Source organism: Saccostrea echinata, unplaced genomic scaffold (genome assembly GCF_033153115.1).
Source record: "Saccostrea echinata isolate AGI-Se365-2 ecotype Australia unplaced genomic scaffold, CSIRO_AGI_Sech_v1 ptg000002l, whole genome shotgun sequence".
NCBI lineage: Eukaryota > Metazoa > Mollusca > Bivalvia > Ostreida > Ostreidae > Saccostrea > Saccostrea echinata.
In genome coordinates this window covers 21,124,591-21,152,581 of record NW_026889751.1, presented here as the reverse complement: position 1 = coordinate 21,152,581, position 27,991 = coordinate 21,124,591, and the positions used below count along the sequence as shown (strand labels likewise).

At 34.1% G+C, this 27,991-nt stretch overlaps 2 protein-coding genes across 3 annotated transcripts; both read left to right on the top strand.

The window, feature by feature from the left end:
* Positions 1–5,536: 5,536 nt before the first annotated feature.
* LOC133178124 (uncharacterized) lies at positions 5,537–6,412 on the top strand. Its single transcript, XM_061312881.1, has one exon. It carries the CDS (start codon positions 5,537–5,539, stop codon positions 6,410–6,412), a length of 876 nt encoding a protein of 291 aa, XP_061168865.1.
* A 9,850-nt stretch (positions 6,413–16,262) lies between these two features.
* On the top strand, positions 16,263–26,359 carry LOC133174246 (activating signal cointegrator 1-like). Of its 2 annotated transcripts, XM_061309336.1 has the most exons (12): positions 16,263–16,351; positions 19,522–19,666; positions 20,716–20,829; positions 21,079–21,160; positions 21,328–21,446; positions 21,678–21,826; positions 22,043–22,373; positions 23,072–23,247; positions 23,400–23,521; positions 24,839–24,936; positions 25,252–25,348; positions 25,947–26,359. In XM_061309336.1, the coding sequence occupies exons 1-12, from the start codon at positions 16,266–16,268 to the stop codon at positions 25,994–25,996; spliced, it is 1,569 nt and encodes a 522-aa protein (XP_061165320.1). In that variant the 5' UTR covers positions 16,263–16,265; the 3' UTR covers positions 25,997–26,359. The 2 variants fall into 2 exon arrangements, with proteins under 2 accessions (XP_061165320.1, XP_061165313.1); XM_061309329.1 differs by lacking the exons at positions 25,252–25,348; positions 25,947–26,359 and adding an exon at positions 24,474–24,521 and having other exon boundaries at positions 16,276–16,351; positions 24,887–24,936.
* The last annotated feature ends 1,632 nt before the right edge of the window (positions 26,360–27,991 follow it).

Below are 27,991 nucleotides of genomic sequence, written 5' to 3'. Positions count from 1 at the left end.
ACAGCTTTGAAGATTTAGATATTAGTTTTTGTTATGATTGTGTCTTTTATCACCGATATAGAAGTGCATGCTTTATATAAGAATATTTTAATTGTTTAATGTCTTCTTACTTATTCATGTTCTCTTTTCAGCATTGTTACAAATAAGCATGACAATACATGTATTTTGAAAAATGAAAATGGTAAAATATAAAACCACACACAAATAAATACTTTGTTGAAAACATAATTTAAAACCCAAAATACTTTCTGTTCTTTAGTCTTCTCATGCAGCTTTAAAATTTCTACTTCCTACTTCAACACAAGCGAAGAATGTAAAAAAAATTTTACCGGTATGTTCTGTTATCGGTGAAAACTTTTCATTTGGTTACCGGTCTTACATAGAGTAGATTTTTCCCTCTAAAATTCCCCTCCCTGCAAAGGCTCTAGAATATTGTTGTAGAGTATAATTTCTACCACAGCTGGATTTCCCTTCGAAATCTGTAATTTGGATAAGCATTTTTCGGTGGCGGGGGACGAAGGGTGTTCAAACCAGAGCCAAATTATATCCCCCATTTTTTCCCCAGAGTAGGATTCCCCTCTCCATTTTTACAGTGGTAAATCCTACTCTTCAGCCTATTTTCTGATCGAGGGGAAATCCTATTCTATAGCCAGTTTTCCGAAAGGAAAGATTTTAGAGGGAAAAGCCTACTAAACAAGACCGGTATGATAGAGTAGGATTACCCCTCTCCCGCCTCAGGAAATTCTACTCTAGAATGATAGAGTCGGGGAATCTACTCTAGAGTCCTTTTCTCCTCTAGCTTTAATGAACAATCAGTGAGGGATTTTCCCCTCCCTAACGTTATATGTAATATAATTCAGTTTAGTGGCACTAACAAATTAACAGAGACTTTTTTGATTACGGAATGTTCCGTCTATTTGATCAATACATAGGGCTCATAGCGGGTGTGACCGATCAACAGGGGATGCTTACTCCTCCTATGCACCTGATCCCACCTCTAGAATTTCCAAGGTTCCATTTTATGCAATGTGCACAGAATTGTATTGTTTGAAGTTTTATATAACTTAAAATTTTGTCTTAAAATTTGTAAAGAAGTGAAGCGACATTAAGATAGGAGGATAAATTAGGTTTTTAAACACTTCATTACATTTTCAACAGTGAAATACTGTGATTTATTTATTGGATAAAAGTGATATTCTCTCACAGTGTGAAAGGATATCGAAGTGATATTTTCTTACAGTGTGAAAGGATATGGCATGTCAAACGTTGCAATATTCGATCTTTTGCATTTGCATTGTATAATTTTCCATTTGCATTGTATAATTTTTATTTGTATTGTATAATTTTCTATTTGTATTGTATAATTTTTCATTTGTATTGTATAATTTTTATTTGTATTCTATAATTTTCTATTTGTATTGTATAATTTTCATTTGTATTGTATAATTTTTATTTGTATTGTATAATTTTCCATTTGCATTGTATAATTTTTATTTGTATTGTATAATTTTCTATTTGTATTGTATAATTTTTCATTTGTATTGTATAATTTTTATTTGTATTCTATAATTTTCTATTTGTATTGTATAATTTTCATTTGTATTGTATAATTTTTATTTGTATTGTATAATTTTCCATTTGCATTGTATAATTTCTTATTTGTATTGTAAAATTTCTTATTTGTATGCGATAATTTTTCATTTGTATTGTATCCGCGGACTGTTTATTTGTTTCGTTACGAAGGATTTCATTGGTCAAGTTTCAGCCTGTATCGGGTTGAAGATGTTCCGGATGCTCAAAGCAAACTGGGCTCATATGTATTTGCTTGATTGATTGATTGATTATTGTTTAACGCCGAGTCGGCAATATTTCAGCCATATTTCGGCGGCATATGTATTTGCGTGCATGTTAGACGGTCATTGGATTCTAAAAAGGGAGCGCTGGTAGATGGCAAATAAATAATCTGTCCTTAGGAATGCTGACTGAGAAAATAAATAAATTGACCTTGAGTGGTGGTAACTACCCCCACCCCCAAAAAACTGAGTTTTCGGGTTTGGGCGGATTTTCTTCTTTTTGTTTTTCTCCTGGTCTCTGGTCATATTGGAAATAAATATTCTCTCCTGCGAGAGAATGAAAATAAATAATCGGATTCGACACCCCCCGAGAATCAAATGGTCGTCCCTTAGCATGCACCGCAAATAGAGGAGCCGAGTTTGTGTTTGTAGAGAGTGCGCGATCGGAATTGTGGGAAGGGTACCAGACTAAGTTTGTGATGGGCACCTGAGACCTTTATACAGACTAAATTTTATGACCAATGACATCCTTCGTAACGAAATAAATAAACAATCCTCGGATACAATACAAATGAAAAATTATCGCATACAAATAAGAAATTATACAATACAAATAAGAAATTATACAATGCAAATGGAAAATATAGAATACAAATGAAAAATTATACAATACAAATGATTTTTTTTACAACACAAATGGAAAATATAGAATACAAATAAACATTATACAATCCAAATGGAAAATTATAAAATCCAAATGGAAAATTATAGAATACAAATAAAAATTATAGAATACAAATTGAAAATTATACAATACAAATGAAAAATTATACAATACAAATGAAAAATTATACAATACAAATAAAAATTATACAATACAAATGGAAAAGATCGAATATTGCAACGTTTGACATGCCATAAAAGGATATCAAAGTACGTAAAAAAAATTTCTGGCCTATCATAAGATAGAGATAGTAACTAAATCGTCTTGATAGAGACTAAAACTGCCAATTTCTTCTTAAATATGTTGCTAAAATCCATGTTACAATGTTAAAATCAATCTTGCAATTGCTTAACTATGACTCTCACCCGCTCAACTATGACGTCACATCCTGTGACACTGTGTTAAGAAAAGACAGAGGCAAAGGGAAAATCAAAGAAAATGTATTTAACAGAAAATTCAATGCTTTGTACTTGGATCTGGTATTTATTTCATGAGTGGGACAGGATGTTTTTAAATTTTCACTCGTGTTTCGCACTCGTGAAAAAAAATTTTGTCCCACTCATGAAATAAATTCCATATCCAAATACAAAACATTGAATTTTCTCTATATATTATGTTTATGTCAAGATTGCAGCTTAATTAATATACATATAAAAATTATCGTGTCGTGGTTGGAATCCACATGCTGCTACAATCTTATAGTATCATATTCTCGACTCTTCAAACACTATTTTAATTTTTTCTAGGGTTTTGTATATTTTCCTTCAATTATCTATCTTTTACGATAATCAATGTTCATTCTTTATAAAAAAAAAAAATGCTTAAGTGTCTCAGCATAGAGGACAAGAATTATGTTCTCTTTTGCTTCGCTCAGCCGAACATAAATCATTTACTGTTCTAACATAAAGATGAAACACAGAATATAGGATAAGACATAGTTAGCCATTTTATTAAAGCCAAAGTTGTGCAAAGACCATCGCATCCGTGGGAGGGCAAGCTCGGCATCCACTGCTGGCAATATCGTAATATCTCCTGATGGGAAACGACTACTGAAGAACAATATCAGTATATAAAAATCATGACAGGGAAAAGTTTTCAAATAGGTTCAAACTTAATGGCAATATTCAACAAACTTCAATCAAATATCTGAAAATACATCTAAAATTAAAGCTTGTAAGTCGTTGGCTAACTTTTTTCGAGTGATTACAATAACCAATTTCAAAATTTAAATACCCTAAAACAAATGCCTGCAAATTACTACCGTAACGATAAACAAAAATGTGCCCTTAATATCACGAACATCACAAGTGATTTTAAATATCACTCAATACTTCAAAGCGTTAATGGTCCAGTGGAACAAGTGGACGCTCTTTCAAAGTTAATGGACCACGGTTCAAATCACTTGAGATACACCCAAATTTTTTTACTTAAAAAAAAACGAAAAGAAATTTAGTTATTTACTCTGTACATGTGTTACACAATACAAGTAGTCTCGTCTGCAATGAGCTGCGATGAATTTCTTTTGTATAATTTATTTATATTCATTTACAATGTTTTTGCTTTTATCTAGTCTGTACTACTAGTATTTGTCTGCATTATTGAACTAGAAAAGAATGCGTTCTGCTTTTATTTTGTGAGCTTAATATTTTTACATTTACATGTACTTTCGAAGTCAGTGATTTGTCTACATTAATGGCATGTTTTTATCATATCCACGGAAATGTGTGTTTTAAAAAGACACACCAAAAAGAGAATTAAAACTGAAGAAATTATCATTATAATAATAAGCAATGTAAAATAGTACATGATATTACGAAATAACAAAACACAATAAGCTATATAGTTACATGTAATGTCTATAAAAAAGTTTCCTCTTATTTCTACATATACATGCTATATGCATTGACTAGAAATAAAATAATGTATGCGAAACGAATGAATACGAATAAGTATGTATCCAGCCTAGAATCATTTACCGGAACGGAAATCGACAAGATTTTTAAACAAACTAAAACCTGTCTCGGCCCTATAGGTCGGCGCTACATTTATAACGAAGTATTCTTTTAAGTGCATGAGCAGAAACCATGAATGCTAGATATTTAAATATAATAAAACGCATGCGATTTTACCAAGAAATATATTTTAAAGCTATCAGATACAGGTAAACTTGTGCCATATAATTTTAAATGCATAGATACGGGTAATACTTTCGTTTGGTAAATGGGACAGGCACCATTAAAGTTGAAAACAGGTAATATTTTAGGTTTTCAATTTCTTTTATTTTGCTGTGAATTCGATTCGTCTTAAAAACTTATTTTAAACACTAGATCTATTCAAATAATAGTTCATCTTTACATCAATGGAAAATGTTGACTTTAGTATAAATTCGAACACTGTATATAAATAAGTCTAGAGCTTAAATTTATTATCCCTAGGTGGCAGTTGAGTTGTGAATCAATATTTAGTTTTTCAGAAAAAAATCTGTTCAGATCATAAGCATTATATAAATAGTGCATCATGGAACAATGTAAAATGCACTGGGCTCAATGTGACATTCCTGTCTGTATTAAATGCATTGCAACTGATAAACATCAAGGTCACAAATTTTCGGAAATAGTACAAAATATGGACAAAAAAGTGTCCGTATCATCCAAAAATGGAAACTGAATGAACAAATTGGTCCAACCTACCAAGAAATTGTATCATAATGAATCACTTTGAAAATCAGTCACAAGATCTTTCAGCGGCCATAACAAACATTGAGACGACTACATGAAACAAAACTGAACACTTCGAAAATCAGGAATGAAATTAAAATATTTGATGATGACGTAGACTCAAATGACATTTCTAACGTTTTAAGTATTATATCCATTGTAAATAAATACAGAGAACTCCCATGTCAAATATTTCCATCTTTACCTAGATTCACACACCAGGAAGAATAAAAAAGATGAGCCTGGAATTTTCTTTTAGCTTTATCATCAGATTTCTAACTTTAGATAAACATGGCTACAGCATGAAGACAAAACAGAAATTACCAGAAGATGGATCCTCTCCTCAAGTCAAACAGCTGCTTGATGAACCAGAGACTGTCACCACCATAGACACTGGGAATGGAAACCTTTACAATGTAGCCTGTCTAAATGTTAAGGAAATCTGGACAAGTGGAGATGACAAAACCATGAAACTCTATAGCATCAATCAGGGATCACTTCTTACGTCAGTTTCAACTAAGTCAGGAAAAAGACCAGAGAACATAGCAGTGACAAACACAGGTGATCTAGTTTATACTGATAAAAGGGATAAAACCTTGCACATTGTGAAGAATGAGAAGATAGAGAAGGTGATCAAACTAGACTGGGACTTGATACCTCGTGGTGTCTGTAGCACATTCTCTGGTGATCTTTTAATGATTATAGACAGTCAAGATTACCATCAATCAAAAGTTATCCGTTACTCTTACTCCACAGAGAAACAAACCAATGTCTTTCAGTTTGATGATATGGGAAAGCCTCTCTATTCCTCTGGTCCCGATAGCAAATACCTAACTGAGAACAGGAACCTTGATATATGCGTCGTTGACATTGGAGCTGGGGCAGTAGTAGTGGTCAATCAGGCCGGGAAACTGAGATTCAGGTACACAGGACATACTCCTGCTCCAAAGAACCAACCATTCAATCCACGAGGAATCACCACAGACAGTCAGAGTCACATCCTTACAGCTGATTATTACAATGACTGTGTCCACATCATAGACCAGGATGGACAGTTTCTCCGTTATATAGACTTTGGACTGAGTGATCCCTGGGGACTGTGTACAGATACAAATGACAATCTGTTTGTTGCTGAATATCGAAACAGACAAGTGAAGAAAATAAAATACCAACAGTGAAACCCATTACTATAATGAGCAATCAACATTCGAAAGATTGAATTCAAAATAAGAAAAAACAACAGATTTTGTAGTATTATTATACTAGTATTATGAAATAAACTACAATTGAAATATTAGCAGAATACTGTGTACTATGGCCTGTAAAACGATGCATTATTGTACTTTTTGGGTTATTAATCCTATTCAAAATTTTTGTTATTCTTATTCTAAAACATATTATTCCTATTCGATAAAAAATTATTCCAATGTGATAAGTTGTTATTCTTATGCGAAAAAATGTTATTTCTATTTGATGATTTATCATTCCTATTTTATAAGTTGTTATTCCTTTTCGAAAACATGTGATTCCTATTCAATAATTATACCCGCACTTTTTAAAGAACGTTCGGGTATATTGTTGTTACCCTGGTCTGTCCGTCCGTCTGTCACACTTTCTTCTTCCTCAAACTCCTCTTTTATTTTTAGCAGCAACCAATTAATCTTTTGGAATATGATACACATGTGATAGGTGGTGTCCTGTAGATGTGCAGTAAATATTATCCTAGGAGCAAAACAGGGGCCAAAAAATGACGCCTTTTCTACAAAAACCTGGTCCTCAGAACCCCTCTTATATTTAACGCAGTAGCCTAATAATCTTTTGGAAGATGATTGGAGGTGTCCTGTAGATGTGCAATAAGGTTTTTGAATTTTCATTTTCATCCTGTGGGTGAAATGGGGGTCGAAAATGATGGTTTTTTCACTATGCCTGGTTCCCAGAACTCCCCTTGCATTTTATGCAGTAGCCTAATCATCTTTTGGAAGATGATTGGTGGTGTCCTGTAGATGTGCAATAAGGTTTCGGAATTTTCATTGTCACCCAAGGGGTCAGATTGGATAGAAAAATGACGTTTTTTATATAAAAACACCCTGGTTCCTAGAACTCCGCCTACATTTTATGTAGTAGCCTAATCATCTTTTGGAAGATGATTGGTGGTGTCCAGTAGATGTGCAATAAGATTTCGGAATTGTCATTTTCACCATCTGGATCAAATGGGGGTCGAAAATGATGTGTTTTTTTAAATACAAAAACACCCTGGTTCCCAGAATTCCTCTTACATTTTATGCAATAGCCTAATTTTCTTTTGGAAGATGATTGGTGGTGTCCTGTAGATGTGCAATAAGATTTCGGAATTTTCATTTTCACCCTAGGGGTCAAATGGGGGTCGAAAATGACATTTTTAATATAAAAAAGACTCTGCTCCCCATCTTATATTTTCTGCAGTAACCTAATCATCTTTTGAAAGATGAGTGGTGGTGGTGTCCAACAGACGTACAATAAGGTTTAGGAATTTTGGGCAAACAGGGATTGAAAAATGACATTTGTTTAGCATTTTTTAATCTATTTTTAGTTACTATTGCTACATCATTCATGGAAATCAAAAACTGATAAACACTGAATTATGTACATTATTAAAGGCTGATTGTGCACAAGATCATTGAAATCGAACCAAAACTAAAGAAGTAGTGGTTTGAATGAATTTCACAAAAGTATCTTTTTAGCTCACCTGAGCCGAAGGCTCAAGTGAGCTTTTCTGATCAAAATTTGTCCGTTGTCTGTCGTTGGCGTTGTCGTCGTCGGCGTTGTAAACTTTTCACAATTTCATCTTCTTCTCCAGAACCACTGGGCCAATTTCAACCAAACTTGCCACAAAGCATCCATGGATGAAGGGGATTCAAGTTTGTTCAAATGAAGGGCCATGCCCTCTTTCAAAGGGAGATAATAGAGAATTGGTGAAAAATTAATAGCATCTTTTAAAAATCTTCTTCTCAAGAACCACAGGGCCAGGAAAGATGAAACTCGTGTGGAAGCATCCTCAGGTAGTGTAGATTCAAGTTTGTTCAAAGCATGACCCCCAGGGGTAGGGCGGGGCCACAATGGAGGATCAAAGTTTTACATAAAAATATATAGGAAAAACCTTTAAAAATCTTCTTCTCAAGAACAGCAAAGCCATGATGAGTCATATTTATATGGAAGCATCCTCAGGTAGTGTAGATTCAAGTTTTTTCAAATCATGACCCCCGGGAGTAGGGCGGGGCCACAATGGAGGATCAAAGTTTTACATAGAAATATATAGGAAAAATCTTTAAAAATCTTCTTCTCAGGAACACCAAAGCCATGATGAGTCATATTTATATGGAAGCATCCTCAGGTAGTGTAGATTCAAGTTTGTTCAAATCATGACCCCCGGGAGTAGGGTGGGGCACAATGGAGGATCAAAGTTTTACTTAGAAATGTAAAGGAAAAATCTTTAAAAAAAATCTTTTTCTCAGGAACACAAAGCCATGATGATTCATATTTATGTGGAAGCATCCTCAGGTAGTGTAGATTCTATTTTGTTCAAATCATGACCCCCGGGGGGTAGGGTGGGGCCACTATGGAGGATCAAAGTCTTAAATAGAAATATATAGGAAAATATCTTCTTCTGTCTTTTTGATGTGGAAGCATCCTCAGGTATAGTGTAAATTCAATTTTGTTCAAATGATGACCCCCTAGGGTAGGGTGGGGCCCAATGGGGGATTGAAAATTTTACATAGGAACATATAGGAAAATATCTTCTTCTCAAGAACTGAAAATCATGTTTAGTTATTTCGATATGGAAGCATCCTCAGGTAGTGTAAATCCAGGAATTTCGTAACGGGGTGGGAGTAGAGGTAGTGGGTCTGGGGGCTGCATTGAAGCCCCCAGTGGGTCTAGAGCAAGGCCTTGGTGGGGGTCTGGGAAGCTGACAAATTCTTACAAAGAAGAGATGTTTTTCCTTGATTTCAGGATAATGGACATATAAGTTCTACATAAAAAAATTCAAACGGGGGTGCACGCCCGGCGCGCTGGCCCTAGATCCATCTTTGTGGGGGTAGGGTTGGGCCCAATGGGGGATCGAAAGTTTTACATAAGAACATATAGAACAAAAAATATTTCTTCTCAAGAACATAAAAACTGAGTTTAGTCATAGTGATATGGAAGCATCCTCAGATAGTGTAGATTTAAGTTTGTTCAAATGATGACCCCTGGGATAGGGAGGAGCCACAATTGGGGATCAAATTTTTACAAAGGAATATATGGGAAATTTTTTTTAAAACCTTATCAAGTACAACAAAGCCATTTGTTAAATTGACATGGAAGGTAGTTTAAAATTCAAGCCCCCCCCCCTCCCCGGTAATCTTTACTGAACTGATTTGTGCTTTTGCCTAGCCAATTTGCTCAGGTGAGCAATGTGGCCCATGGGCCTCCTGTTTTACTAACCACGGCAATAGTGTTAAAGGAAATCAAAACCGATAAACAGAATTATGTATCTTAGTATAGTCTACTTGTGCTCCAAGTATTAATGAAATCCAGGGTCAAAACTATAGGAGGAGTAGAGTTTTGATTGATTGTATATTGTTTTACGTCCCATTCGAGAATTTTTTACTCATGTAGAGACGTCACCATATACCGGTGAAGGGCTTCAAATTTAGACCTTTACTCGGCACTCAGGGCCATTGAGCAGTGAGAGTTCTTTATCGTGCCAACGCCTACCGTGACACGGGGTCTCGGTTTTTAGCTCACCTGAGCCGAAGGCTCAAGTGAGCTTTTCTGATCACATTTTGTCTGTAGTCCGTCTGTCCGTCTGTCTGTCTAGCTGTCTGTCTGTTTGTCCGTCTGTAAACATTTTCGACTTCTCCAGAACCAATGGGCCAATTTCAACCAAACTTGCCACAAAGTATCCTTGGGTAAAGGGGATTCAAGTTTGTTCAAATGAAGGGCCACGCCTTCTTCCAAGGGGAGATAATTAAGAATTCATGAAAAATTAATGGCATCATTAAAAAATCTTCTTCTCAAGAACCACTGTGCTTGAAAATATGAAACTTATGTGGAAGCACCGTCAGATAGTGTAGACTTAAGTTTGTTCAAAATATGACCCCTTGGGGTAGGGTGGGGCCACAATGGGCGATCAAAGTTTTACATAGGAATATATAGGGAAAATCTTTAAAAATCTTCTTCTCAAGAACAGCAAAGCCATGATTGGTAATATTTACATGAAAGCATCCTCAGGTAGTGTAGATTCAAGTTTGTTCAAATCATGACCCCCGGGGTCGGGTGGGGCCACACTGGGCGATCAAAGTTTTACATAGGAATATATAGGAAAAATCTTTAAAAATCTTCTACTCAAGAACAGCAAAGCCATAATTGGTCATATTTACATGGAAACATCCTCAAATAGTGTACATTCAAATTTGTTCACATCAAGACCCCAGGGTTCGGGTGAGGCCACAATGGACGATCAAAGTTTTACATAGGAATATATAGGAAAAATCTTAAAAAATCTTCTTCTCAAGAACAGCAAAGCCATGATTGCTCATATTTACATGAAAGCATCCTCAGATAGTGTACACTCAAATTTGTTCAAATCATGACCCCAGGGGGTCGGGTGGGGCCACAATGGGCGATCAAAGTTTTACATAGGAACACATAGTAAAAATCTTTTTAAAAAAAACTATTTCTTAAGAACAGCAAAGACATGATTGGTGATATTAAATGGAAGCATCCTCAGATAATGTAGATTCAAATTTGTTCAATTCATGACCCCCCCCCTCCCCCGAAACACTTTTATATTTAAACTTTTCAACCTTTCAAGACTGATTTCTGCTTTTTCCTAGCCATAGTGCTCAGGTGAGCGATGTGGCCCCTGGGCCTCTTGTTAAGGTCTCTTCCGAAGGATCCGTAACTTTCACTTCAAAGTGCCGAGCGCTTGGCGAAGGAACTGTTGCTACCTATTTTTCATCGACTTAGGTCAGTTGCAGCTTCGAAAGGAATATTCCTGTGAAATTTGAAAGCCCGAATGCTATCTGTTCAAAAGTTATGGCCAAGGTTAAAGTTTTTAATAGCTCACCTGAGCCGAAGGCTCAAATGAGCTTTTCTGATCACATTTTGTCTGTAGTCCGTCTGTAAACTTTTCACATTTTCGACTTCTTCTCCAGAACCACTGGGCCAATTTCAACCAAACTTGCCACAAAGTATCCTTGGGTAAAGGGGATTCAAGTTTGTTCAAATGAAGGGCCACGCCTTCTTCCAAGGGGAGATAATTATGAATTCGTGAAAAATTAATGGCATCATTAAAAAATCTTCTTCTCAAGAACCACTGTGCTTGAAAATATGAAACTTATGTGGAAGCATCCTCAGGTAGTGTAGATTCAAGTTTGTTCAAATCATGACCCTCGAGGGTCGGGTGGGGCCACAATGGGCGATCAAAGTTTTACATAGGAATATATAGGAAAAATCTTAAAAAATCTTCTTTTCAAGAACAGCAAAGCCATGATTGGTAATATTTACATGGAAGCATCCTCAGATAGTATAGATTCAAGTTTGTTCAAATCATGACCCTCGGGGGTCGGGTGGGGCCACAATGGGCGATCAAAGTTTTACATAGGAATATATAGGAAAAATCTTTAAAAATCTTCTTCTCAAGAACAGCAAAGCCATGATTGGTAATATTTACATGGAAGCATCCTCAGATAGTATAGATTCAAGTTTGTTCAAATCATGACCCCCGGGGATAGGGTGGGGCCACAATGGGCGATCAAAGTTTTACATAGACATACATATTAAAAATCTTTTAAAAAAAAAACTATTAATTCAGAACAGCAAATCCATGATTGGTCATATTTATATGAAAGCATTCTTAGATAGTGTAGATTCAAGTTTGTTCAAACATGACCCCTGGGGTCGGGTGGGGCCACAATGGGTGATCAAAGTTTTACATAGGAATACATAGGAAAAATCTTTAAAAATCTTCTACTAAAGAACAGCAAAGCCATGATGGTCATATTTAAATGGAAGCATCCTCAGATAATGTAGATTCAAATTTGTTCATACCCCCCTCCACTTTTATATTTAAACTTTTCAACCTTTCAAGACTAAACTGACTTCTGCTTTTTCCTAGCCATGGTGCTCAGGTGAGCGATGTGGCCCCTGGGCCTCTTGTTTTAAAAGTGGGTCAAACTCTAAGGTCAAGGTCAAAAATATTTACAGCCATGGAAAGGTCTTGAAAATATAAAAGCCCTAGCACCAACTGTTCAAAAGTTATGGCCAAGGTTAAAGTTTGGTAATTTTTTGCAAAAGTGGGTCAAACTCCTAGGTCAAAATCAAGAGGTCAAATATGTTTATATCCAAAGGAAGGTCTTGTCACAAGATATATACATGTAAAAGCCATAGCTTCAAACAAACAAAAGTTATATGCAAGATTAAAGTTTTTGTGGACAAACAGACAAACAGCTAGACAGATGGACAGACAGGGCAAAAACTATATATCCCCGAATCTTCGATACGGGGGATAAAAATATAGTTCACTTTAGTTTACTATAGTTAACTATAGTTTCAAAGATTTTACTATAGTAAATTAAAGTTTTTAGTTTTTTGCCCTGTCCGTCCGTCTGTCTGTCTGTTTTCCTGCAAAAACTTTAACATTGCCCATAACTTTTGATTGGTTGGAGCTATGGCTTTCCTTTGTAATGTGTAGTTCATGTGACAAGACCTTTCTTTGGATACCAAAAAATTTTACCCTTTGACCTTAACGTGGGAGTTTGACCTACTTTTGAAAACCTTTAACCTTGGCCATAACTTTGAACAATTAATGCTAGGGCTTTCATACTCCACAAATGTAATCTTTGCGACAAGATTTTACTATGGATACCAACAACTTTGACCCTTTGAGCTTGACCTTGGGGTTTGACCTTCTTTTGAAAAACTTTATCCTTTGCTATAACTTTTGAACGGGTTGTGGTAGAGCTTTCATATTTCACATGTGTATATCTTGTGAGAAGGCCTTTCTTTGGGCAGGATTAATTTTGACCCTTTGACCTTGACTTTAATGTTTGACTTACTTTTGAAAAACTTTAACCTTTTCCATATCAATGGTTGCTGCGAGGGCTTTCATATTTCACAGGTATGTTCCTCAAGACAAGATCTTTCTTTGGGTAAAAACATATTTGATTTGCATTTGAGAAAGTTTAACCTTTGCTATAAGTTAACATACGGGGGCATCAGTGTTTCACAAACACATCTTGTTACTATTATAATATCAAAGTATTTTTAGTATTAATTTCAGATTGTTGTATTTTGAGTTCTCCAATTCAGACATGCATATTTTTGATCTTAAATGGGAATATAACTTGTATATTCAAATATAATTTCCATATTTTACATCATTGATATTGAATTTAAGAGATTTTAGGCTTTGAAATCTTAAAAAAAATCTAAAGTAAACTTCATAGTAGATCAGTTTCAAAGTATTAAAGATAGTTAACTATAGTTAATCATAGTAACCATAGTTAACTACAGCGGGATTGGTTATAAAATTGTTGCCTTGAGATAAAATTAGGCAGGTTTGTCACTAAGAGGTCAAAGATATTCTCTCCTCTTGTTGAGAAATCAACCGTCTTCTCGGATCCAATGTCGTCCAGCGTGTCAAGAAAATGTTAACTGGTGACTTGATACTGACTGGATGTCATGGTATAAATATCTGGAAGATTGGCATCTCCAGATATCCAGATACTAGCCGTTGGATGATCCAGGTGCAATTTGTGTTTGGTATCCCTACGTTAGGACATGTAAGACTGTACAACACTACTGGGGAGTCTGTACATAGCACAAATAATTAACTTGTGGTTTTCTTGGCATTGGATACTGTTAGCTGATGTAAACTCTCCTGATGTTTCAAGTTGGATTTCATTTCCTTCAATTGAGACCATAGCTGCAATGAGTACTCCACATTAAATTGATCATTGGTGCAGTCTTTACGGGAAATTAGTTGACTGTACCTCTCTTTCATAAACGCCACTGTAAAAACTACGTTTCATTTTCTAAAATGAAGTCTGGGCTGCTTCCCGCAAGAGGAGCTAGACAAAATGGATGTCGTCTTGCCCTTATGCTACGTGGAAGTTGATTGTGAGTACTTACATACATGTAGTTGTCTTCTGAAAAAGTCTTTGAAGACTTTGTAAACTTTATCAACGCAAATTTAACTTTTTCTATGTGTATAATAATTTCTATATATATTGAGCTAAATTGGAAATGGATGCACAAGAATTCTCGCAATATTTTTACCTTTTCTGAAATCTTTATTACAGTTTGTATCAAATTTTATTGTTTTTTGGACTGAAGTCATGAAATATGTTTGAAAAAGAAAGAAATATCTACATTGAAACGTATTTGGTTCAAGGGTCTAACATAGACTAGAAGGGGAGCTCACTTTGTAAACATTGCACCCCTGGGGGGGGGGCACGGGTACTTGGGGCATGGACTCTACCTTCCTTTTTCCCCATTTATTTAGCTCAGCTGAACCGAAGGCTCAAGTGAGCTTTTATGATCGAAATTTGTCCGTTGTCTGTCGTCGTCGATCTCGTCGTCGTCGTTGGAGTTGTCGTTGTAAACTTTTCACATTTTCATCTTCTTCTCAAGAACCATTGGGCTAATTTCAACCAAACTTGCCACAAAGTATCCTTGGGTAAAGGGAATTCAAGTTTGTTCAAATGAAGGGCCACACTTTCTTCAAAGGGGGAGATAATTATGAATTCGTGGCTGAAAAATTAATAGCATCATTTAAAAATCTTCTTCTCAAGAACCAATGTGCTTGAAAATATGGTAGGGTGGGGCCACAATGGGCGATCAAATTTTTACATAGGAATACATAGAGAAAAATGTTAAAAATCTTTTTCTCAAGAACAGCAAAGCCATGATTGGTCATATCTATATGCAAGCATCCTCAGGTAATATAGATTCAAGTTTGTTCAAATCATGACTCCCTGGAGGGGGGGGGGCACAATGGGCGATCGAAGTTTTATATACAGTAGGAGTACATAGGAAAAAATCTTTATCTATACTCCCTGAGGATGCTTGCATATAGACATGACCAATCATGAGAATATTCTCAAGAACAGCAAAGCCATGATTAGTCATATTTAAATAGAAGCATCTTCAGGTAGTGTAGACTCAAGTTTGTTCAAATCGTGACCCCTGGGAGTAGGATGGGGCCACAACGGGGGAATCAAAGTTTTACATAGAATTACATTGAAAAAATCTTTAAAATTCTTCTCAAGAACAGCAAAGCCATGATTGGTCATAATACACTGTAATATTAAATTAAAGCATCCTCAGGTAATGTAGATTCAAATTTGTTCAAATCATGACCCCTCAGGAGAATAGATCGAGGGGCCATAACAGGGGATTGTAGTTATACAAAGGAATATAAAGGATATATCAATAAATATTTTCTTCTTAAGAACAGCAAAGCCATTTTGTGTCATATTAATTAAAAAGCATCCTAGGAAGTGTAGATTCAAGTTATTTCACATCATCACATCACATAGCCCCCCCCCTTTTATATTTACTTTTGAAGATTGAACTGATTTCTGCTTTTTTCTAGCTAAAGTGCCCAGGTGAGCGATGTGGCCCCAGGGCCTCTTGGTTTTGTTTTGTTTTTGTTTTTGTTTTTTTGTTGTTTTTTTTTCTAATATGCACTACATGTTATCGATAATGTAACCCTTTTGTTTGTCTCTGGGAGCTGTTTTTAAATATCTCGTTTTCGACTTGTGTATAAAAACAAGAGATGTATCAAAAAGAAAAAAAAATGGAAAGGGGGGTAGGGTTCATGCCCCTAGTTCCCGTGTCGGTGGGGGGTTAAATGGGATAGCATACACCTGTGAAGTACAACCCTCTCTTCCGCTGGTGAAAAAGGGGAAAGTTTTTTTTTTTTTTTTTTTTTTTTTTTTTTTTTTTTTTTTTTGATATGTAATTCAATATCCGGAAAATTGAAGACGAGTTTGGTTCATAGAATATATGTTTAAAATGGCGACCTCAGTCGAGAGATGGATGTGCGATGAGCTATCAAAGCTTGGTTTGCCGGCCTCAGAAGATAATGCCAAGTATGTTGTATGAAAAACTATAAGAAACTGTTAATACATGAAGCTTAATATACTTTGAACTAAAATTATTGCGCATTATAGCAGGAAATGACACAATAAAATACGCCGTTGTGCAATCTCCAGTCCAGCTGTTTCACTTGGCTGAGTCAGCATCTTATCAGTAGGAGCTTGACAGTTAAATTGATGTTCAGAAATTTTCCTTAAATTATGAATCAAGGCCCATTGCTACAATATGTCATCAAAAAAATCAAACTTTTGTGTACATTTGATGTTTGCTACAGACGCAGGTTCGATGGATACACAGTAATCAGGTCCAGCACAATCTCTTGATTTAGCTATATAGCTTGAAATAGCTGTATAGCTTTTTAAGCTATTCAAAATAGCTTGATAAAGCTATTTATATGCAGTTTTTCAGAAAAATGTTTTTTGTAAGAAATAGACAAAAAGTCGCATGTATTTGACTATTCATATATGTACTATGGGCTATCAAGGCAACAAGAAAAATCAAAGATAATTTTAACATTGCAGCATTTGAATACTTTTAACCAAAAGATGAATTTCCATTGTTAGGGTAACTGTACACTACCTTTTGTGCGTTGAGGCATGGATAAGTATGATTGCTTCTCATTGTACTGAATTATTATCAATCGATTATCTTGTTGACCATAATTGGCCTCCTTTATAATTTCATTGAAGAAGTAACTGTATCAATTGCTTTATATAGCCCCAAAACTTTTAGAATTTTGAGTACAAAGTCTTTTAAACACCCAATTTTACGTTAACGCCCTCAAAATTTACCTAATACAAGATCAATAATATACCGCCCGTCAATCATTAAAAAAACAATAGCTACTGATTTGATTGACAGACCAGCTACCTGTGCTACCTGATTATCTGAGTTTGCATGTTTTGGAAACAGTTACCTGGTCACGTGTAAAATGCTTTCATGTACCGCATGAATAGTCGCTTTGTGTGTATAGGTCTATACTCTGGTAAAAAACAAAAACAAATCGCTATAATATTGTTTTGTAATTATATTCTAAAAAATAATTGAGAGTAGATAATTAAACATTGACTTTATGATTTATTTTTTCAAGCTCCATTGTTGTTTGGTACTTGTAAGTGATATGACGTCCAAGATAACTCAACTGTAGAACTTTCTGAAGAAAAATTATAGCGGATATTCTAGGTTTTGTTTTACGCGTCGTTCTATTTTTAACAAAATTTGTTATTAAAGGCAAACAGATTATAAAATACAAATCAAAATACACCATTCGGTGGAAGTAATGTCACAATCATTGTTGGAATTTCCTCTAATGTATATATTCGTATATTGAAAAGGGTGAAGATAACGAACAGTGATCGATCTTGAAAAAAAGTCTACAAAAAATACAAATCTGTGAACAGGGCATAAAAACATGTACCCCGGAAATTGCAGTGGTGAATACTTTGGACACGATTGTTGGCCAGAAAAATAAATAATATTCTGGCTAATGTACATATTGGATTGTCCACACGATAAATGAAATCTCTTTATTTCAATATTTACACTTATTGAATGATGATTTCTTTTACTGACGATTAAAAAAATTGATATGATTGCTTTGTAGTTTTCACTCGTGATTTTATTTTTATTTTACTTTTTTTTCTAAAAAAAAAAAAAGAAAAAAGAAGATATTTATTTATAATTTTTTTTCCTTCAAAAGATATCGATGAAAATATTAAGTTAACCAATTTTCTATTAGAGTATATAAATTATTTACAATAATTGCTCTCAAAATTAGACAAAAATGCATTATGTTGATCCTGATTACCAAAGATGACTTCCTGTGTACTAGTATGTGTATAGGGATTTTTGACATCTTGAGTATTGGGGCTCTCCAGGTAAATAACACCAGTACAACTAAGACCACTCCCTCTCCCCAGGTAACCGTACGGTAAAAAAATTGGGTGAGACACAATTTGATGACTGATTTTTACAAGCATTATTTTCAGAAGAGTTCAAGGTTGAATATTATCACTGCACCAAGGTGCGACTTTTTGTGCATGATGAGAAAATAACACATTTAAGAAAAAAATGTGATAAAATAGCTAAATCAAGCTATTCTGAATAGCTTAATAAAGCTATATAGCTAAATCAAGCTATATAGCTAAATCAAGAGATTGTGCCAGACCTGGTAATTTAGTATTATAAGATAACCTTACTGATTCTAGTCTAGATCTATTTTAGTTAAGGTAAAGCAAAAGTTTTTATGATTGAATAATTTTGTACATGTAGAATCGTCTACATCCCACTATTTTTGTTATCACGAAGAAATAGAAATGCAATTAGTAAAAACTTTCAAGGCTCTCAAGAGTGAAAGTGAATTTTTTTTCATTACTTTCACTTTTGAAATTCAATAGTAGAAAAGGAATGGATTGTTTGTTTGTTTTTTATTGTGTAAGAAATATGAGACAAAAGAAGACAAAGGCAGATAAAAGTGAGTATGAGAAAAAAATTCAAAAATGTTGATATAAGTGTTAAGAAAACTAGTGCTAACAGTGTTAATTAGTGTTAAAAGACTTGGTAAGTATATTATAAAGTTAAATTTTAATCAATACAGCATTTTCAAGTTGACAGTTTTTTTTTAATTGTCTGAATGGAAAAAGTATTGAGAGAACTAACTCTAATCGGAAATCATGTCTCGTATTGTAAAATGTGTCATTCTGTTTCAATATTTGTTAATAATCTCATATCTGTATCAGAATTGTACTGAAGCACCCATTTAAAAATCTGTATGACCTTTAGAGGATGATAATATCTTAAATGATGCTGGCCACTAAAAATATGTGCAATGCTCACTCCTCCTCGGCACCTGATCGCACCTCTGTAATTTCCAGGGGTGCGAGTTTTATGCCCCGTTCACAGATTTGTATTGTTTGTAGGTCTTTGAGATTGATCACTATTTGTTATCTTCACATATTTCCTTATGAGATACACAAATCTTGAATTACAAATTAAACTTTTACAATAAAAAAAAATCTTATTGCATTGCAAATGTATTGGTATATAATAAAGGGGATTTTCTTGTATGTACAATTTAAGTATTTTGGATATTACTGAGATACAGTTGCATAATTGCATAATTATCACATAGTAAATGTGTATATTAAATGACTTTTGCTTGCAGGTATATATTGAGTATTGGGGATGCTACAGAGATTCAGGCGTACATGCTGGAATTGTTGGATGGATCTGATCCTCGAGTGACGACCTTCATCAGTCAGTTAATACAGAAATGGAAACCTCAGGAAAAACAACCAGACAACATCACTGTTAGTACTAAGATTCTTTATATTTATGGCCCATATACTGCTGACTTGGCTTAACCAATAAGTCAATCTTGTTTATATTTATCATGTAGCAAAAAATGTTATTATAACGATTAATCATTTTACATACTGTATACATGGAATTTTTTAAGATATGGGACCCTTGACAAAATTGATGCATGATTATCATTAATAATCAAATGTTTCCATCCATGCCAAATGTGTTGTTCTTGTAAAAGAGCAGCGTTAAATACTAAATACTAATGTATCTAGGCCATAATTTAAAATTTCACTCACAAACTTTCTATAATCAAGAAGTCTTCAAACTTTAACTCTTCAGTGACCACATTTACAGTAAATATATAAAGTTAATGTTAACTGACATGTCATTCACCCACCTCAAAATTCTGAACCTTCTCCAAACACTGTCCTATTGATGTTGAGATGTTGCAGGTCACTATATACATGTACATGATTGTATATCATGATATACAGTTGAACCTCGGTATCTCGAACACAGATATCTCGAATACTATGGATACGTCGAAGTGATTGGGAGGTCCTTACAAGTATTTCTTAAGTATTTTACCCTCAATATCTCGAACCCTCGGATATACCTCGAAGTTTTTTCTTGGTCCCATCATGTTCGAGATAACGAAGTTTGACTGTATGTTTGTTTTTATTTTAATAGAAGACATTGTTTGTAGATAAAAAAAAAAACTGCATTTATAAGCAAAACAATTTTCAAAAAACTATTAAAATTAAAATTTATTAAACCTATCATATTATTTTTGGTTACAATTACATGTAATAATTTCTTCACTATAACTAATTGAATATGTATAAAATTATAGCAGGGGATGCTTACTCCTCCATGGCGTCTGATCCCACCTCTGATGTTTTGGAGGTCCGTGTTTGCTCTGCTCCTATTTTGTATTGTTTAACGGACTTTTGAGCTTGAATACTGTTCGTTATCTCCATATATTTCATATTAGAAGATGTAAAGTTAAACCATCCATATACAGTATAAATGTACAATGGCTCTTTTCTAGGTTTATCGTAAATCTGATCAGGAGGAGGTGTATATCAGTGGCAAAAAATCAAACAAAGCCTCAAAAAGTAGTCATCCAACAGGAAAACAGAATGAACCTGCCAAGGCTGAACAGGTTTGTTTTCGATTTATGATGTCGCAAAAAAAAAATCTCAAACTGAAGTTTCTTTGTAATATTTTTGCTTCGAGGTGTGCATGTTGAATAAATAATGTAATAATAGAATTGATCATATTTATTCATACAATATTATCATCAAAAGATGAAAAAAAAGTAATATTTTATGTTGGCATTTAAAGTTTTGCCCCCCCCCCCCCCAAAAATACACAGTCTTCATAATTTCAAAAATGTTTAATGTACCCTCAGCCACAACAGGAAACAAAGAAGACCAAGTTTATTCCACTGTTCAGTCAGGAAGGACAAGCTAAATCTGTGATAAAACTAGCAGGTAGGCACAAAGTTTCCTAGATTTCATACTAAACATGATAAAAAAAAAAATCCCCATCCCCTACTAAAATTCACAAATATAACAAAATATGCTCATATAAAGCCAGTTTCTTTCACAAAATGCATAAGGTACTCAACGATGCAAACCCAAACTTCTATTTTATTTAGGACGTCACCCATGTGAATGTCAAGCCGCAAAACACAAGCTTATCTCCAACTGTGTCCATTGTGGGCGCATTGTATGTGAGCAGGAGGGGTCTGGACCATGTTTATTCTGTGGCAATCTGGTAAGCAATGGCAGCAAATGGGAACTGTCACTAATTTGTAAAATTTTCAATGAATTAAAGATTTCCTTATTTCATCTTAATAAAAAAACATACGTGTATATAGCAAAGTAGCATTCCAGAAGAACCAATATAGGTTTATGCTAAATGGTAAATTCCTTCGTTAAATTACATGCACACAGGGAAAAACAATGTTTAGTGTATTGATAGTAATAAAAAAAATTTTTTTGTCAGGTTTGTACAAAAGAAGAACAGGAAGTGTTGGCGCGTGGATCTCGGAAGAGTGAGCAGTTACGACAGAGACTTATGAAAGACAAGGGCAGCGATGACTATGACAAAGCTGTACAACACAAAAACAAATTACTGGAGTTTGACAAAACAAGGTTTTTTTCAGTTTAAATTGTTAAATTTTACCATAAGATTTAAAAAGATTTTCTGCCACAAGATATTGGTGTTTTTCCTATACGTCATGCTAATTGAATGTTTTGGAATTTTTTGCATAATGATGATTATAAAAAGAAAGCTATTATTATAAAAGCCTGTAATGAAAAGTTTTATTTAATGACATTGTTTTACATCCTTTTTTTATTATTGAACAGTGTACGAAGAACACAGGTTATTGATGATGAGTCGGACTATTTCTCGACGGACAATCGCTGGTTGAGTAATGCAGAGAGATCAAAGTTAAAAAAGAGAGAAGAAGAGTTACGGGCCCAGCGACACGCGTCACGGAAGGACAGGAAAGTGACGCTAGACTTTGCAGGCCGTCGTGTGATAGAGGAGAGTGATTCCGCTGGAATGAATATGTATGACGTCAATGATGATGTCATCCAGGAAATCCACTTTGGTGTGAAGAAGAAAGTTCATCCACCATCGCAAGAAAATCTCCCAGACCTAGTCAATCCCACCATCAACGTGCCCTGTCCCAAGGTAGGATTATATTCCCTTTTTACCAGTTGCAGTCTTGCAGATGTATATGCAATTGTAAAGCAAGCTTATACATGTATAAATAAAGAAGTTTAAGGTAAGGGCTTGAAGGTCTTTTACACGAAATGCTGCAGGTAGATTTAAAAACAACTTATTAATTTATTAGTTGGATATGTTTATCTAACTAAACATTTGCTGCTCTCATACATGTATTAGTAAAGAAGATATGGGGAAGGAAGAAGAAAGAAGGGCTGGGCAACATTCTATTCTGTTTATAGTATATTTTTCTTAGTAGCATTATCAATAATGGCATTCTATGATACATGTGTTTAAATGAAGAAAGTGAAGAAATATTACTGGAGATAAGTGATTTAAGATTAAATTAATTTCTGATTTTTAGCTTAAACAAAGGAAGTTGTTTGTTGTTTTACTTAAGCAGATTTGGCAGGAATTACTTTTTCCATTAGTGTGATAGACCAGTTCAAGTGCTAAAAAATAGTTAAGGAACAAACAAGATGCTGCATTCATTTAAAAAAAATTATATGTTTCTTTCTGGTAGTGTCTTAGTTGAGGAAACCAAAAGTCAGATTTCTGCTATTTTGGTGTGGAAAGTACTTTGCCGTGCTCAATGTATTTAATATGTACTTTAAAACTGAAACTTTCTTAGTTTAATTTTGATTTGATGTCACTTTGCTTTTCAGTTTATACCAACCAGTTTAGATGACCATGGTGTAGAAAGACCCCACAGAAAGGAGGGGGACTTAAGGAGGGAGGGGCTCAGACTCCAGGACAAAGAGCTACAGGAGATGTCTGATGAAGGCATGTGTTTGAGTATGCACCAGCCCTGGGCCTCACTGCTGGTCAAAGGCATTAAATGGTAACTACCAGTCTATATCTTTATAAACAATTTTCATTATATGTATAAAGGCTTGGAAGAGGAAAATAAATAATAAAATTCATGATAAATTTAACAGTACTTTTAACACATTTGAATTGATTGTTGAAGTAAATCTATTTCCTTATTATCAGCCATGAGGGTAGAACGTGGTACACAGCTCATCGCGGTAGACTGTGGATAGCTGCCACCGCCAAGTCTCCATCTCCACAGGAAGTGGCTGACGTGGAGCAGTCTTATAGATACCTTTACAAAGGTGAGTCCTATAGATATCTGTACAAAGGTGAGTCATATACATACCTGTACAAAGGTGAGTCATATACATACCTGTACAAAAGTGAGTCCTATACATGTAGATACCTATACAAAGGTGAGTCATATACATACCTGTACAAAGGTGAGTCCTATAGATACTTGTACAAAGGTGAGTCCTATAGAAACCTGTATGAAGGTGTGTAATATAAATACCTGTATAAAGGTGATCCTTTGAATACTTGTGCAAAACACCTGTGTAAAAGTGAGTATCATAAATACCTGTATAAAGGCGAGATGTAGAAATAACTTTGCAAAGGAGAGTCCTGTAAATACTGTAAACCAACTTTTATTTATGTACGAGAATTATCCAGGAGTTTTGCAACCTTTTACTTCCAAATATTTCTTATCATGAACTATTTATTTCACTGTGTATTTATTTATAATATTTCTTTAGTTGCAAAAATTAATGGTAATTGACAAATTTCAACTTGACAATTTGCAAATAAAAAAAATGTCACAAATAACAGTTGGTCTACAGTACCTGTATAAAAGTAAGAGGTACAATTTTGAATGTGAGTTTATTACTACATGAAGAGGAGAAACTTTATTAAAAGTCATTTTGACTTGATAAACACAAAATGTCAATTACAGAGTTCATACTGTTCTTACATGAATTTTATGCCAAGTTTCTCTACGTTAATTTATGAACTAGAATAGAGAATTTGTGTTTCATCTCAAAATTCTAAGACTTTATGGAGGTAAATTTCATTTGGAAAGAATTTCAAGAGGAGATATGTAAAAATGTAGACTATATGTTTCAATGTCCCACTCACTACCCTGTGGGTTGTTTATTGTGTAAAACATTGACTTTATATTTCAGATCCCAATCTTCAATGTCCCACTCACTACCCTGTGGGTTGTTTATTATATAAAACATGGACTCTTTATTACAGATCCTAATCTTCAATGTCCCACTCACTACCCTGTGGGTTGTTTATTATGTAAAACATTGCCTTTATATTTCAGATCCCAATCTTCAATGTCCCACTCACTACCCTGTGGGTTGTTTATTATATAAAACATGGACTTTATATTTCAGATCCCAGTCTTCAATGTCCCACTCACTACCCTGTGGGTTGTTTATTATGTAAAACATTGACTTTATATTTCAGATCCTAATCTTCAATGTCCCACTCACTACCCTATGGGTTGTTTAATAGATAAAACATGGACTCTTTATTACAGATCCCAGTCTTCAATGTCCCACTCACTACCCTGTGGGTTGTTTATTATGTAAAACATTGACTTTATATTTCAGATCCCAATCTTCAATGTCCCACTCACTACCCTGTGGGTTGCTTATTAGGATGTGTGGATTTAATCGATAGTCTACCCCAAGATCAGTATAGGGAAAAGGTGAGGACCAGTTAATGATATGAAAATTATGTTGTATATGATTGTTTTATAAGATGCTTAATAATTATCATCTTAAATCCAAGTTTTGCAGAGAACAGCACTTAAGTATTGCAAAGTTAAATCAAATTTTATTTTGAACTGATTTAACTCCTAGATAATTCCATTGCAATATAAAAATTTTGACTGCACTCTAATTTTTTAATGATTCAGAGCCTGACAGAATTTGAGATCTTGTAAGCCCAGATGTAGGATCTACTTTAAAAATTTGTAGTTCAGTTTTATTGGACACAGTTGACAATGAATTTTTTACTCAAGTTTCCAGATGGTGAATCAGCATCCCCTTTTGTGTTCATTTGTGAAAACCCCCAAGAACTGGTTGTGAAATTCCCCATCAAAGGGAAACATAAGATATGTAAGTAAACTGATATTTTAATGTCTTTTAGAGTAGGTACTGATAAGATTTCTATCCCAGTAGGCCATTACGGTAGCTCTGTCGGTAGAGCAGCTGCACTCGCTCTGTGATAGGAAGGTCGTGTGTTTGAATCACGGCCGCAATTGACCCAAGTCGATAAAAAAATAGGTAGCAACTGTTCCTTCGCCAAGTGCTTGGCACTTTGCAGTGAAAGTTGCAGGTCCTTCAGATGAGACCTTAAAAACCAAGGCCACATGTCATGATAGGCATTGACACGATAAAGAACCCTCACTGCTCAATGGCCCTGAGTGCCAAGTAAAGGTCTAAATTTGAAGCCCTTCACCAATATATGGTGACATCTCTATATGAGTGAAAAATCTTTAAATGAAACGTAAAACAGCATACAATCAATCAATCAATCTGTACCAGTACAATAAGACAAGTCTATAGTACATTCAGTTCTCAATGAAGCTTCAAAAGTTCAATCTTAAGAACATATTTTTCAGTGTCACTACTTACTTGAAATAAGTATTAAAAAGAACACATTTTTAAATATCTTTTACAGTAATGCCTATTTTTATTTTTTGATATTTTACAGACAAGTTAGAGAACCATATACTACAGGCTGCCAAAAAGGGATTGAGGTGAAAACAGCTGGATTTTAGATGGATTTCTCTTACATATGGTACCATTGTAACATGGGATATAAACAATGTGATTTTAATTCAATAAAATGGGATATAAACAATGTGATTTTAATTCAATAAATTATTTGCATTATGCATTAAAAGCCTTGATTTTAAAAAAAGGTCATCTTCCGCAATTGTGCAATGCTTGAAACCAGATGTTCAAGCTATTCTGAGATCTGGCATTTCAATCCATCACTGTCTATATCTGTTAATCCTTGTTATGTGTAGGGAATACTAAATAATGCTTGTTTGTTATTTGAAGATGTTATGAAATGTTCTCAAAATTATGTTTCAGGAGGAAAATAAATTTTTAAATGATGCATTCACACTGATTCTGTTAACAGCTTTATTAGAGTCATTTTAAATGACAGAACAAAGAGCAGTTATTGGAAAACTGTACAGAAATTTTCAATTTTTGTAATACTGGATGCAATTAAAAATAATGCCCAAAAGTGAAACAAAATACTAAGTGTAGAATGTAATGAAAATAACTCTACATGTATTTTCAAATTTCATGTAATTAAGCTACATGTATTAATAAATTTAATTTCATTTTGTAATCAAAATTCTACTAATACTGTAGTGACAAAAAATTATCCAAATAATTTTAGAATTATAATGTACATTATAATTTCCAAAATACATGTGTATGATTTGGAAATTTTAATATTTGACAATCAACGTTTTAGGTTAGATTACATGAAGAAGATACCTGGTAAGGTATAACCCTAATTCATTTCAAGTAAAAAACAAATGATGATATCAAATTGACATTAGAATTGTTTTTGTTACGCAGAAACAAATGATTGAATTATTGCTGAAAAGGAACTTTTCAACCATGTATAAAAGATAAACTTTCATGCATACGAGTATAATGTTGAACTTTGATACCTCTAACTGATATCTCGAACATGTCGAATACTAATATTGATATGTCGAAGAGATTTAGTAGTCCAAACTACTTATTCTCTAAGTATTTTACCCATGATATTACGAATCCTCGGATATCTCAAAGTTTTTTCTCAGTCCCATTGAGTTTGAGATAACTAGGTTTGACTGAAAATACATGGTTAGGTAAAACAGTTGTTTATATTATTGCGTTTTATTCATTAGAAACAAATGATCAAATTATATCCATGAAAAGAAACCTATGGTGGCATATTTCTGCCCCCTACATGCAAGATGGTGGCATATTTCTGCCCCCTACATGCAAGATAAATTATGTTACTTGCGAGAAAAGTATGTCAACATGCAAGATAATTATGTCTACATGCATAATAATTATATTGACATGCAAGTTATCAATCTTTTTCGAAAGTCTAATTTTAATGTTGGTAAACACACTTACTAGAAACCAGAACTTTTTGACTCATTAAAAGATAAAATTTATGCAAAGATACAAAAAAATTGACTATTATTTATTTTCTGCAGGCGCTGGGCTTAACTAAAATCCATTAACATTATTCAAAATTCATTATTGTACACATTTCTTAAACAATGACAGGGTTGGTTTGTTTGAAAAAAAATGTAACAGTATACATATAATATTGATATAACAGAAATAAAAATTAAGTAAGTAATTTATTCATTTATAGTGACATGTGTACATGAATTATTTTGTTTACAAACTGTATGAAAAAATCAATCGACACCCGGCCCATCAGACCTATATGCCATTTTAAACAAAAATTGAAATACAATGTATAAAGAAAATAAAGAGCACAACGATAAGAGATATACAAAAAAGTACATAGAAAATATACATAATGTTTAGGAGAAACCATTATATACTGTCATTGACACTGAGATACATTTTATAAACAACATTCTTATTTTTTGAAAATAACATAAGCGAAAAATACTTGTCAAACACTTTGCAATTTAACCTGTCGAGGATAATTTAAAATAAGTATACGTAGTACATAAATATCAGACCATGCTTGCATTAGATTAA